The sequence below is a fragment of the Micromesistius poutassou genome (genome assembly GCF_964030765.1).
Source record: "Micromesistius poutassou genome assembly, chromosome: 8".
NCBI lineage: Eukaryota > Metazoa > Chordata > Actinopteri > Gadiformes > Gadidae > Micromesistius > Micromesistius poutassou.
In genome coordinates, this window is record NC_140278.1 from 844899 (window position 1) to 858890 (window position 13992).

The following is a 13992-nucleotide window of genomic DNA, read 5'->3' on the forward strand; positions in this document are numbered from 1 at the left end:
TAATAATTAGAGGTCATGTGACATGGGAGTCTGCGCGGTCGGCACAGCACACACGCAGGCAAACACACACACACACACACACACACACACACACACACACAGGCTCTTTGCTGCCCTCATATGGAAATTAAGAATCACACAAGTTATAAAAGAGACAGAAAAGAAAAAAACTGTCCTTTGTGCTTAAATATGAGATGGGATGGGCTAGGATTTAAAAAAAACCCTGTCTGATTAATCAAATACAACAAAATCACATCAGGACACTGGAAAGTTATTTGACAAGAAAATAAGCAATATATTACTAAGTGCATAACCGTCATCTTGAAAGAAATGATTGGTGTTTCTTGAAATACATGGCCATTATATACCCCTCCACGGCAGCTATTTCAGTCCGTTAGTGTGCTGACGCGCAGACAGTGAAATGGGATCCTTCAGAACAGAGGAGCAGCACTTGACAGCCAATCCCGAGCTCCGTTGCACGGCAGTGACCTGCCAAGGCCAAGCAAGGTGATTTAGCCTTTCATAACATGTACAACTTCATACACATAAGAAATCATGTTAACATGATTATATTCAGTTAATAAGTAATGCATTTCACCACCAACACATGCTCTTCAAGTGTAACCAATTTGCACTTAGAATACCTTAAGGTAGATAATAATAAAACCCTTAGATGAAATAACAGGCTAAAGAGGTTGAAGAGGAAATGTAAAACTTTAATATTTTCTTAAATCACAGTGAAAACAAACAACAATCAAGTCATCAAAATAGGAGTGTTTTGGCAAATGACATCTAAGTCCAGAGACATTGTACCATTCCATAGCATAGCCTTATGTCTGGTCCACTTCACAAAGGTTAGATCTGGATTGTCTGGGGTTCTTTTAAAGGACAGTGTTGCTGTTGAACTACTCTAAAGATAAAACACCCCTCACGGAAACGAGAATGATGAAATGTTTCGATAAAAGCGGGACATGCACACAGCACACAGGAATTAAGAATGTTCCAGTGACAGTGGACGGACATAAACAGAAAGAACCAGTGCCCCTGGTGGGCAGTGAGAAACAGACATCCACGGAGTGCTAACATCCAATACCTAAATCACTTCAATTTGACACTTAACCATTCAAATGCAATGAACTGAAGGCAATAGGAAGAATGTGCATATAGTAATAGAAGCCACATTGAAGACATGCAGAAATATAAATGATTACTCTCAGTTACCAGTACAGTGAAAAAAGATAGCAGCCATAAGTGTACAGGGAGAGTCAAAACACTCAACAAAAAAAAAAATCACAACAAATATGCACAAATATGCAAACTGTAAAGTATCTCAGATAAAAACAGAACTGCTTGTGGAGTTTGAGGGAAGTTGCTTAAAAAGTGCTTAAACTGTGCTTTGCTTGGTTCAGGCTGAACATAGGCAAACCTCTTAATCACCCTTCATAATAAGATTGTTTTTTATCAGACGCCTTGTTCGCATTCCGCTCTGAGTGTCAAGTCCCAAGCAAAAGAAAAAGAAGATAGGACATTGAAATGTATGTAGATTCAACTCATAGAAAAACAAGTCCTTTTTCTTCAAAAACAAAAATCAAAAGGCTATTTGATGATATAGACAGCCCACTTTTTATTTAAATGTTAACTACCCTCACTCCTTTTATAGTTTAAGGCCACTACAAACTATAGTTGAGCTCATAAACTATGAATGATCATTTTACCATAAGGATAACTGTGCCAACAATGACCATGCTCTCAAATCTAGGATGAACAATACTGCTTTGTCATCTTTGTCATTAACACATATTCTCACTGTTTCAAATCACAAACGGACGTGCACGCACACAAATGCACGAGCACACACACACACACACACACACACACACACACACACACACACACACACACACACACACACACACACACACACACACACACACACACACACACACACACACACACACACACACACACACACAGTGGTATAGATCCCGTTTCTGTGACCTCACTGCTCAAATAGGAGTCTACTCCCATGGGTCACAAGCCTGAGAAGAACAGCTTGAAACAACACTGCATGGATCCGTCTATCCAACTCCTCCGCCGTCTCCACTGCGCCTCTTATATAGGCCAGCCCGTTCTCCCCGGTAACAGAAATGCACCTAGAAGTGATCCCACTCTTTCTGCTTACAACCTCCTCCCTTCCCTCCCAGCTCCTTTGGTTGGGAGTACAGGTTAGGCCTATCAGCCTCTGGCTCCAGTCTCTACTGGCTGTCCAGACCATTGATGGACTTGTTCTTTACACTGCCTTTTCCACGATTTCTTATGGCAGGGCTGTCTTCGTCCACGTCAAGATCTCCTAAAAGTGGATGGTGAAGATTGAACTGGTTATATAAATGCTTAAAAAGGCACTGGAAAAACAACGTTGAGGAAAGCTTCTTTCTACTGTTGATGATTTAGGGAAGAAAGAAAGGCAAGTGTACCTTTAAATCCTTCAGTCATGTCCGGAGAGTCTGCATCATTACCGTCGTCCCAGTCTGAGTAGCCCTGGAAACAGAAATAGATAGACAGCATACTTACACTTAGTCAACACAAAACAGGTGGCTCTCTGTAGGGTACGAGTTCACCTTGGCCCGAACCACACCAGGGACCGTTTTTGATAAGGAACAATAACTAAAATGAATACAAGATGAATATGGGCGATAAAAAGGCATATCCAAAGGGAATTCAAATCGAAGGGCACAAGAAATTCTCTCCAATGTCAACATTTCCACAACAACAAAGGTGGTGACCATGGACCATGCATGCTTTGACGTTCTATTATCAGGAAGATTGCGACGGATGGGAAGCCGTTTTTCAAAGCAGTACTATTATTACTGACAGAATGGACTCTTCACCTCACACAGACGCTCTTACAGCGGCTATTATTGCAACAACATGCGTGTGTGGGCACTTGGAGGGACCATGGACACATTTCTAATTAGTTGCTGACTATTATTTCATGTGTCCTAATTCCAGCTGTTAAGACTATTGTAGAGGTTGATAAGGTCATTTAGACATGCTATGTAGCACCGGATGGTACCCCAAATGGGTCATTTACAAAAGCCCAACGACGGATGCAAATCCAACTACTGCTGTAATTAAGTAAGTAATAAACATACCTTTTCTTTTAGATCATATTTTTCAGCATACCACACCATTCCATAGAGACACAGGAATGTAATGAAGGCCTGAAAAGAGATACAGTAGTGGCTCATATTGGCACCCGTTAACAAAAACATAAACTCAATATTAATGGTACTGGAGTCATAATTAAAATGCCTAAAAAGTCCTTTCAGTCCTACGGGCCTGATACAGATTAGAGTGAATAACAGGTTGATCTTACCACACACAGGAGCCAGAGGATCACATAGAGGACCTGGGTCTTAGAGAACAGGTCCTGGCCAAACTTTATGCAGGCCAAGGCCTCCAGGAAGGCTATTGCACTGGAGAAAAAAATATATATTGAAACGTCAATTTCCCACACAAAGCTAATAAGAAAAAAGTCCTCGGTTTGAAATCTTTCATTTTGAAATAAAACTCCTTGGGACCAACTTACATGGTGACTATTAAGTCCCACATGAAATGAAAATGGACATTAAACCTATTTTGAGCTAAATGCAAATCGTTATCTGTTCATCTATGTAGATGGGATGAAATAAAATTTCTGCATTTGTTTTTTACAATTTGTATTTTTGTTTAGTAATCAAACCCTTGGTTAAAGTGCATTCTAAAAGTAATTTGACAACATTTTTAATTTGAAAAACATTATTTTTTAAATTGTACTCAAATACACATTTCCTAACACGGTGGACTGTCTACTGTAGGTGAGGTTGTTTGACCAGTGTAGCAGCAGTGCAGAGAGAAACTCAAACATTTGCAAAACTCCCAAAAGGTTTTACCTTCATTAATTAACTAAATGTACAATATGTCTTACCCAAAAACCCAGCATTGTGTTCCAACTCTTTTGCATTGTGTATCTGTAAGGTAGGCATAATATTGCCTAACAAAGAAGGAAGAAAATACAAATGTTAACAAAAAAAATCCATACAAAAAATGCCAAGACCAAGTAAAACCATGACTGAACTCCTACAGTAGCTATTTGAATAGACTGGCTGGTAGTGTCTCAGCACACACAATACCATTCTCACCTGACGGTTGGAGCTGTAATTATTCCGACGAACAAGATCCGACACCAGCTGAGCGCATGGCATGCTGGGAATACAAATATGTGCTTCAGGAAGAACGTGTTCAGCTCTGTTAGCTTGAGGAGAGAAAGAGACTTTGAGTTAATTTTTGGGCTTAACAATATAATGTGTTTACTATTGTTGGATTTCAATAATCAAAATTTAAGATTACTTCCATTTGGGAGTAATCCAAATAGTTAGTTGTGCTCGCTCTCCGAACTAGTGCATTGGCCTCATGGATTCCCATGTACTATTAATTACACTTAAGGCTTCAAACTCCTCTGCTCTCATCAGGAGTGGCAGTTAAGGCGGGGACAGCAGGGGACTTGTCTTGACTTGCAGTCAGGACAAGCGCAGTCAAGATAAGTGGACTGACTCTTGCAAGGGCTAGTTTCCATGTTTAACAACCAAGAAGATAGCCCATCAGATTAGCGAGTTTACAATGCCTCCCAGATCCCCCTGCAGACGCAGGAAGGCTGGATTACCTGCCAGATGATCATGAACAGATAGACGCCGGTCACTCTCTGTAGAGAAGACTTGGGGTCGAACCAGCGCACGTACGTCCAGCTGGCAGGCGTGAACTGGAGGGCGGCCCTCTTGATCTTCCCTGTGGTAGTGTGGATGTCTCTATAGGGAGGGAGAGTGAGAGATGGAGAGAGAGAGACAGAAGACTGATCTAAATAATAGCATTACACTAATCACTTCAGTGATTAGTGTAATGCTATTATTCAATTGGACTTGTATTATACAAGTCCAATTAAATGATTAGTGTGTAATCCACCCCATTGAAAATATACACCTTACATCAGATGGTATGCCTTATTGCTATATACTGATTATATTTAGATTGATTAAGTATTTTAAACGCCAAGCCTAGTTAATGTGATGATTGGGAAGTTGTTTAACTTGTATAATAAGAAAAAACAAAGCAACCTAATGTATTAATAAGACAACATAGAATGGTTGGCAACAACACACAACTATGTTATATGTTAGCTATATAGCTATGCTATTAAAACGTTTTATATCTGTATCTTGAATTTGTTAGTCTACTAGCAGATTAATCTACCTTTCTTTTAAGCCAAGAACAAGGAAACATGTTCAGATTAATGAATCAGTAAAGCTATTTTTCAATAGGTATTAGTATTAGATGCTATATTAGATGTATTATTTACATGTATATAAACACATCTCCTTCTTCTTAGAAGAGGACCTACTTAATACTGGCCCAGTGGTAGGTCCTCATCTCCAGGAAGCGGCAGACGGTCATGCCCAGCCAGATGCCTCCTCCGTTACACAGCAGGATGTCCAGGATCACCTGGTCCCACCAGCACTCCGCAAAGTTGGGCAGCAGATGCATGAAGAATAACTAAAAGTGGAGACAGAACAAACGCTATTGAGAAAAACTAAAGCCTTTAGGAAGAGAATACAGTGGCTACATTCATACATACATATTGGCAATCCATATATTAATGAAAATAGCATTATAACCCATGCTGGAGACACCCAATGACAGGGTGAGTGGCATAAGGTGGCTTATGACGAGGTGTGTCACAGGCCTCATACTATATTTACGATATTCTGGTAGATTTGCATAGTTTTATATTACTTTTATTGTTATTCCTTACACAATCCTGTACTTTGTGCAGTGACACCCTCATCCCCTGTCTGGGATCAGTGCCTCTGATCTTCTCAGTGTTTTACCTCGGTGAGCTCCCAGGTGATACTGATGGTCCAGCAGAGGCCATAGCTGCGGATAAGAAGGGCCTTCATACCCCACCCCCAGAAGTGGCTGAATGCAAAAATGTCAAAGTGGCTTAGGATCCTCTCCCAGGTGATCACATGACAGTTCACAGCATACTCCTGTAACAAACACGAGAGCGGTTTAACCACCTATCCTGGATCATTTTAATCCACAATGATTTTGTATGAATAATGTGAACCCTGGCTGCCCATTGTAGGGACCGGTTTTATTTGGCCCGCCTTGCCCACTGTATAAAAAAGTAGTTGTTTTTTTTGCTTAATATGACTCTCACCTACATGACATTCTCGCTTTGTCAATTAGTAAGCTGGAGCCTGATATTGAGAGACTTATAAAACCAAGGACAGCCTTCATGTCTCCCACTGATGGCCTACTTCAGGCAGAACGGCCCAGGCCTCCAAGGTGTCACCTTGCAGTATGTTCTGCTCTGTTTGCTTGATGGAGGCATGTCTGGTCCCATGTTACTTTGTTTATTGCACTAGTAAGTACAGTATTGATTTCTACAAACCTTCTCATGCTGTTGTTCAATTCTACTACTATTACTGATTTAAAATGATTGTTCAAATCAGTGAAGAAGGTATTTTGGGGGCAAAACATGGGGGCATGTTTTGTGCCATTTACTTTGCCTATTGCACTAAATGTCTTTGTAATTTAAGATATAGGCCCAAGGCCTATTAATGTTCCATGTCTGTCTTCAAATATTTCATAGTGCTTCAATTATTTTTCAAATTGAATGAAGCCAGATTGATGTTCAGTCAATTTTTCACATAAATGTGAAGCACAATAAACAGTTTCATTCATTTTTCAAAATTACTTTTTGATAGTGTTCATCTTGCACATGCATGCTATATATACCCATATTTAACTTAACTTAAACAAAATTAACATTTTGGCCCACGACCCTCCCCCAAGGTTAAATTTTGGCCATCCACTTGGAAGAATTTGGGCACCCCTGGTGTAAACAATTCATAATGTAACTCACCATAACATCGGCCTCTCGCTTAGCATAGCGTAGGTTTGGGTCTAACCAATACATGAGCTGCTTAACCTGGTCCCAGTTGAAAAATATGATGAACACCAGGAAGAGAAAGTAGAGGACACTCAGGCCTTCAAAGTGTGGGAAGAAAGAAAATTAAAGTCATTAAAGGACAATTTCGGTATTTAGCACATTGATCCCCCGTTCTGCATTGTCTAGGATGAAATAGAGTGGTTGACACCGAAATTTTAACTATTGGTCCTGTCTTGGGGATTTGGCTCATTTCGAATCGCCCCTGCCTACCATTAAACGGAAACTGGTTCTAGCCCTACTGTTGAGACGGAGAGCCGAGCGAAAAGACTACAACCAAACGTAAACAGCCCCCATTTCCATTTCCGTTTCCGATCCGGTTTCCATTTCAATGGGATTTACAAAATGCCAAATAAAACACGACAGAAACTGTATTTCACTTCGATACTTGATTTGGAACATCAACGAACACCACTAACCACTCGGTGAGTTGCACATTTCTGAAAACTAACGTTTAGGGTTGTTTTAAGGACATGTTTGTGATTGCCCGTAGCCGGCCATTCTGAAGTAGACAGGGGCGATTCGAAATGAGCCAAATACCCGAGACAGGACCAATAGTCAACATGTCGCTGTCAACCACCCTATTTCATCCTAGACAACCCTGGAAGGGGGCTCAATGTACTAAATATCGGAATTGTCCTTTAAGAATCCACAGTGAGCATAGAGTTAAGACTATTAATATTAAAACATAAAAGAGATACTTACCAAAAACCATGCGCCATATTGCAGGATGCGGCCTGGTGAATGGCCCTGAAAGGATTTGAAGTCAACATGATTGAATTGTGTCAACAAGCCTGTGTACTTACTGAACAAATGACAACAGATTGGAAAATATGGAAAATATGGATTTGCAAGCCTGCTTTGTAAGTAACATAAAGTTAACTTGCTAACTTACAAGGAGGAGGGGTTGACTACCCACACAGCTGTAGATAATGTTATGTGGGTAAGCCCAGTGCTGTTATCTGTGGTCAAAACAATCCTACAAAAATAATTTCATGAGAAAGTTGAACTTGAATTTCATAACATTACAATTTTTTCCCACCGATTAAGATTCTCCTCGTGGAGGTAGCCAACAGAGAGTTGAGGTTGTTTTTAAAGTTAGAAAAATATTGGATATTCAACAAATATTCAAACTCTGACTTAAAGTGATGCAGGGAACTAAAGACTAGATCACAGGTATGAGTGTGTGTGTCTAGCGTGCCCCCTCACCAGCGTTTGGTTAATAAAACAACAACCACAAAGTACCCTTCCCTAAAACATAGCCAAACTAAAATGCAATCAGACCAGAGAGGTTTCACGTGTCAAAATGTTCCCGATGGATACACGGTAAACAGGCGTGTTTCAGATCGTCTGCATTTGAGCGCATGCGTGCACGAGACTTCCACCAGAACATCCACCGGAACTAGTCAGAAACACGTGGAGTTCCCACCACGTCAAGTCGGACACAGGTGCACTTCTCGTAGTTTGAACAAGCATAGTTTGGGAGAGGGCCTCTTTGAAAGGAGTTATGTCATTTCTCACGTGGGAAATTCCACGTGGTAATTCCAACCAACTAGGGCAACGTTTTGAAATGTTGATGGGAGTGTCTTATGTCCTCATTTATTTGAGACCATTATGCACAGAAAAGCAGACAGAGGGAGCTACCCTGTAGCTTCCGCTAGTTTTTAAAGACATGTGACATGTCGCATAGGGAAGTTATCACCAGCATTTCTTTTTTTTCCCCTGAATGCATTGTTATGCGAGGCAACGCATGCTTGATGTGAAACACGCTTATAGCAAAGAAGAAGTGAGAAAGTGCATAAAGTGCATGGCCATTTGAGTGCCAGGGCGGGTGTCACCACACAGACTGTATAGAGCACAGATTAACTTTCAATATGTGTATATTGACTGATCGTTGTACACATATGGTTGTAGACTTTTTCACACCAACAAAACGAGTACTGGTTAAGATTTAGACTGTACAATGAAATACGATTTTCCCCATAGTAAAACAATTGTCAATGTAAGGGAAACACTATCAAGTCGCTGATAATGTCATTATCTAGGACGAATAAAAAAATATGTGTGGGAGACACTGAATTAACTTGATGGCTGACGTGAGCCACTTGTCAAAGCAGCACATCCTAGTAAACTAGATCGATATTTTAATTGTATAATAATAATATTATCATTTTATATATAATAATTTTAATGACAGAATTATTGTTTCCGGTGTTTCACCGGATGTGAGGGGTAAGGGGCATCTGACGCCAGGAACATGCGACCAAATGTAACAGGCCGTCAAACGTGAATAAAAATACACATTTCTCTGGGTTTGAAAATTGTTGGAAACGATTGGGATAATGATAATGCTATTACACAACAAACATCGCTGTAAACGTTTTTAGATATTTGAATGCTAAAATGTTCCATATGATGCCTTTAATGCCTCGTTAGTGCTTACCGTTCGGAAAGGCCAGGACACTGATGACTAGGAAGAAGGAGATGACCAGGATCACCCCCACCCAGATGTTACTGTCTGGGTTTCCATCGTCTCTGCATGTGCGAATGTACAAATATGAAACAAACAAACAACACGATGTCAGCACCGAGCAGGTCTTAAAGAGAGGCTACTCGGTGCCTGTCTCTACGGAACACTGCCATTTAATAATTCACGATAGTGACGTGAATGGGCGATCAAGGGTAGGATACATAGAGCCAATGTTTGAAAGATAAACCCTACTTGTTAGATATATAGTGAACACAGGACGAGCTGGCTAACGGGATCTTGTTGCAGGATGTCAGAAAGTCCCTTGATGTGCGTGAACGTTACATAACGATGACCTTCTATAAAGTCAAACATCAACCAGCACATTAAAACATGTGCCACTTATCGGTAGTTTTTGGCCACTATTTTCAGCAACTACCGACTGTCGAAGCAAGCGGACAGAGAAGAAGACAGGGGAGGACTTGGTGCATGGTTCCTGGGTGAGTCGAGCTAAGCTACCTAGCCGAGGTGATCTTACCTCGCAAAGGCGAAGTACATGAGGCTGAGCACGGTGCATGTCAGCAGGGTGATGGTGTGCGGCTTGTAGAAGAAGTCGATGGTGATGTCCTCCACCTGCTGCTCGTTGATCATTCGGAAATGCATCCTGTAATTCACATCATCTTTGCTCAGGGTGTGGGAGCCTCCGCTATACATGGACGCCATCTGCCTGGGGAGCCAGGCACCTCCTCCTGGAGACAGGCACCTCCTCCCGGAACCACGCACCTCCTCCTGACGCACCTCCTTCTCCCGGAACCACGCACCTCCTCCTGACACACCTCCTTCTCCCGGAGCCACGGTGCCGGAGACCGCTAGGAAATGGCTTCAAAGTTTAACACTTTACAATATACAATATACTAGATCTATAGCTATATCTCTATATCTAGATATAGCTCTAAATGTGTTAATAAATACAAATTAAAATGGTTAAGTTTGAATTATTTGAGGGAGAGTGCCTCCAAATCGAACCGTTCATATATTGATATGATATTTCGGGAAAACAATTAGGTCTGTTTAGGTTGTCTTTGTTACTGATATGGGTTTGTCCCCGCTTATATAATCAATTACTGTGTTAAAGCCCACATGTAGATAAAAAAATCGTTTTACTTGTATAATTAAGTTAATTAAAATAAACTGCATGTGCAGTGCAAAAGTTCACTTCACTTGAATTATTTTTCACCAAGCAATGAGTGTGAACGAGTGAGAGGTGTTGTTCAGGGCAGGTGATGGGGGGAGGGGGTCATCGAGCAGCATCAGGTGGTGGAGGTCCCCTCCTCCAACCTGCTCCTCCTCCGCCCCTGAGCCCGATAGAGGGAGAGAAGGGAGTGGTCATAACGGTACACTACTGGAGGTATTGGGAGGTGTTCAAAATATGGGCCTTGTAGAGAAGCTATTTTTTCCTTAATCGTTCTGATCTGTCTTCAACTGACTGTAAAATATAGCTTGTTACTAAAAACAAAGTATTACTTTTATTTAAAAACGTATAAATTATAAACAATCAATTATCGATGTTCTTTGTGTTTTTTCTATAGCATGAAAAAAATCCCTTCATATGCGAATTATATCATAATTACCACAGACTGGCCTCTAGATGGCGCTCCGCGGCAGGGCCTTCATACCGGGGTCCAGGGCTGCCCCAGAGAGAGGTCTCTGCGCGTCTCCGTGTAGTGGATAAGATAATATCACTTGAAGTAAAGCGAGGTCACTTGGAAAATTGCGTTTCACAGCAGAAGAACAAGACATTTCAATCAATTAATATACACAAATAAAACGAAATACACATATGTGATAAATCTGCATGACTGTGTGTATGTGCGTGTGTGTGTGTGTGTGTGTGTGTGTGTGTGTGTGTGTGTGTGTGTGTGTGTGTGTGTGTGTGTGTGTGTGTTAGATGGGATCTTCAGTCAAACGATGGAAGGACACCTGATTTTCTCTAATTTAACTGAATTGTTTGTTTTTCCCTGGTGATATATGTTTTGGGCATTTCTACATTCTTGCCATTTTAAATTGTATTCTTAATGCCTCAGAATAAATAGAGAGTGCTTGAACTCAGTTGATTTTGCCTCATGTGGTTTAGTACATTCTGATGCTCGAAGGTTTTTTGTTTGTTGTTATTAAACGGCGTTTTGCCGATAGATTATGCCAATTATCCAACCCTATACTGAGTATTATTTCAACTTTCTTGTAAAACTTTTTATTAGTAGTTAAAAACAGGATTTATTTGATGAAGAAATACTATGCCTAGACATTGTCCTGTCCCACGCCCGCTGGTCTGAATGAGTAGTCTCTAGCTGGCCAACCCCTTTGTGTGGAAGGTTCTTAAAGACCAGTTAAAAGCATCTTTACACAATATCAACAATAAAAAAAAGTCAAGGTCATATCTGACAAATTGTTCTTTTATTCAGTATTATATGCATTTTTCACATTTACATTAACAATGAGGTGCATTATCTCTTCTCCTATCATGGGAATGATGATAAAATAAAGCGCTATTGTTCAAAGTCAAAGCACAAGAAACATTTGCACAAATAACCAGATATGAGCTTGAGATATGATATTTGATTTGTGATTTGTTGTGATATTGCACAGATAGGCCTACATGGCGAGTACGCCTTTTGTTTTAATAAATCATCATTATACATTCATACATTCTACACAAATACACACATTTCATTGCAAGTAGCACAACAAGAATAAAAAACTTCAAGTTACAGCTGGTTTTAGAAAATTGAGATCATTCCCAAATAGAAAGCGGTGTAGATTGACAGGTTTTGCCCAGTCTTCCACGAAGCTAAACCTGAAGCCGTACAACAGGCTGTGGAAAAAAGGTTATTTAGAAATGATAATGACATCAGATATGAATAAAAAGTAGAGTACCAGTAGAAATGTAACCTACCAGAGTGTTAAAATTAGGTCTACATACGCATTGACTTAACCAGTAGATTAAGAATAAGGTTAACCCCATTTCAACGCCGAGGAAGGCAAGAATAACTCCATTAATACCATGCATCACCTAAAGGAAGGAAATTAAATGGGATGAGCATTACTAATCATTTGAAATTGCAGATTTAATAATCACATATTTGATTAAAAAGCTATGGAACAGGTATTGAATTAGGTTGTTAATATTGGCTGATTATAAACCTTTAGAATAAAAATAACAACCCTTTAACACATTTAGATTCAGATTATTTATTAATTAATCCAGGGGGAAATTATTCCTGTTACAATTTAGCCCTGCCCATGATAAAGAAAATATAAAATATGATAATAAGAAAATAAGACACAAATGAACTTAAAGGCAATACAAAATCAGCATATATACATATTTAGACTTCAAAGAAAATTATGATTGTTTGTAAATATATGCGAGTAAGACATGGGTAAATTTGAAGGGATTAATACCTGGTAGTTGTACACTTGAATCAGTATATAGATCACGATTTCCGCAAGAGACCAGAGGAAGCTGATGATGTTACAAATAAATGATAGTTTTGCCTGTAGATAGAAAACAAGAGCTGAATTGTAGTGCTTATCAATAGCATTAGAATTATACTTTTATACTTTTAAACTCAAGGGCCTTTACCACATGCATGTTCGGAGAATAGCCTGCAGCAAAGGTCAGCATTCCAGAGACGATGAACTACATTATATGTAAAGAGAATTATAAAAAATAATCTGCATCTAAATGTCTAGTTTTTTTTCATGAAAACAGGTTTTTAATTTGTTATAATTTTCTTTCCTTACCAGAATATTAGCGGATGCCAAAACAGGATTGGCATCCTGTTTTGGCAGGACAAAGCTCAGCACAAAAATAAATAAACCAACAATAGCTTGGGCTACCTTAAATGAAATTGAATTACAATTATTTACAAAATATACGAATCTCAAACCAGCACATTCATAGAGCTTCTATAAACCTCACATAAACCTTATGTTTATTTGAGTAAAAACAATAAATACATACCCCAACTCTCCTTGGTTTTCCCTTACTAATGAACACCTTGTAGACATCTGTAAACACACAGTGGAATTGGTCTGGCATCAGCTCCCCCTGCTGGCCGTCCTTCAGAGTGCCCAGTGGGATCGTTATGAGCATGCCCTCATCACATTTAAATGTATGCTTCATCTTTACCTGTGAAAAAATACATATTTTAAAATGTTTGTTTTTAAAATACCAAATAATATGGCTTGTGTGTGTGTGTGTGTGTGTGTGTGTGTGTGTGTGTGTGTGTGTGTGTGTGTGTTGATTGATACTCACCTGGTTTATTTTGATTAAGTTTAAAGCCTCCTGTCTGTGAGTTGTGTAATGAACACACTGCGTCCTAAACGGTCTCTATCTCTCTATCTATCTAAGTTCCTCTATTAGATCAGCTTGGTCTCTCTTTCTCTCTATCTCTTTCTCTCTCTCGGTCTTGTCCGC

General features: G+C 39.8%; 1 protein-coding gene and 1 long non-coding RNA gene across 2 annotated transcripts; both read right to left on the reverse strand.

Annotated features, from left to right (window-relative positions):
- Positions 1-739: 739 nt before the first annotated feature.
- ptdss1a (phosphatidylserine synthase 1a) lies at positions 740-10238 on the reverse strand. The gene is made up of 13 exons (XM_084472094.1): positions 10051-10238; positions 9489-9580; positions 7751-7795; positions 6962-7086; positions 5922-6080; positions 5435-5586; positions 4703-4844; positions 4182-4294; positions 3968-4033; positions 3377-3476; positions 3153-3221; positions 2475-2538; positions 740-2350 (listed from the first exon to the last, which is right to left on the reverse strand). Exons 1-13 carry the CDS (start codon positions 10233-10235, stop codon positions 2256-2258), a joined length of 1407 nt encoding a protein of 468 aa, XP_084328220.1. The 5' UTR covers positions 10236-10238; the 3' UTR covers positions 740-2255.
- Positions 10239-12021: 1783 nt separating this feature from the next.
- LOC311351153 lies at positions 12022-13271 on the reverse strand. The gene is made up of 4 exons (XR_014636717.1): positions 13156-13271; positions 12975-13067; positions 12466-12582; positions 12022-12384 (listed from the first exon to the last, which is right to left on the reverse strand). It is a non-coding gene; the product is annotated as an uncharacterized lncRNA (long non-coding RNA).
- Between the last annotated feature and the right edge of the window lie 721 nt (positions 13272-13992).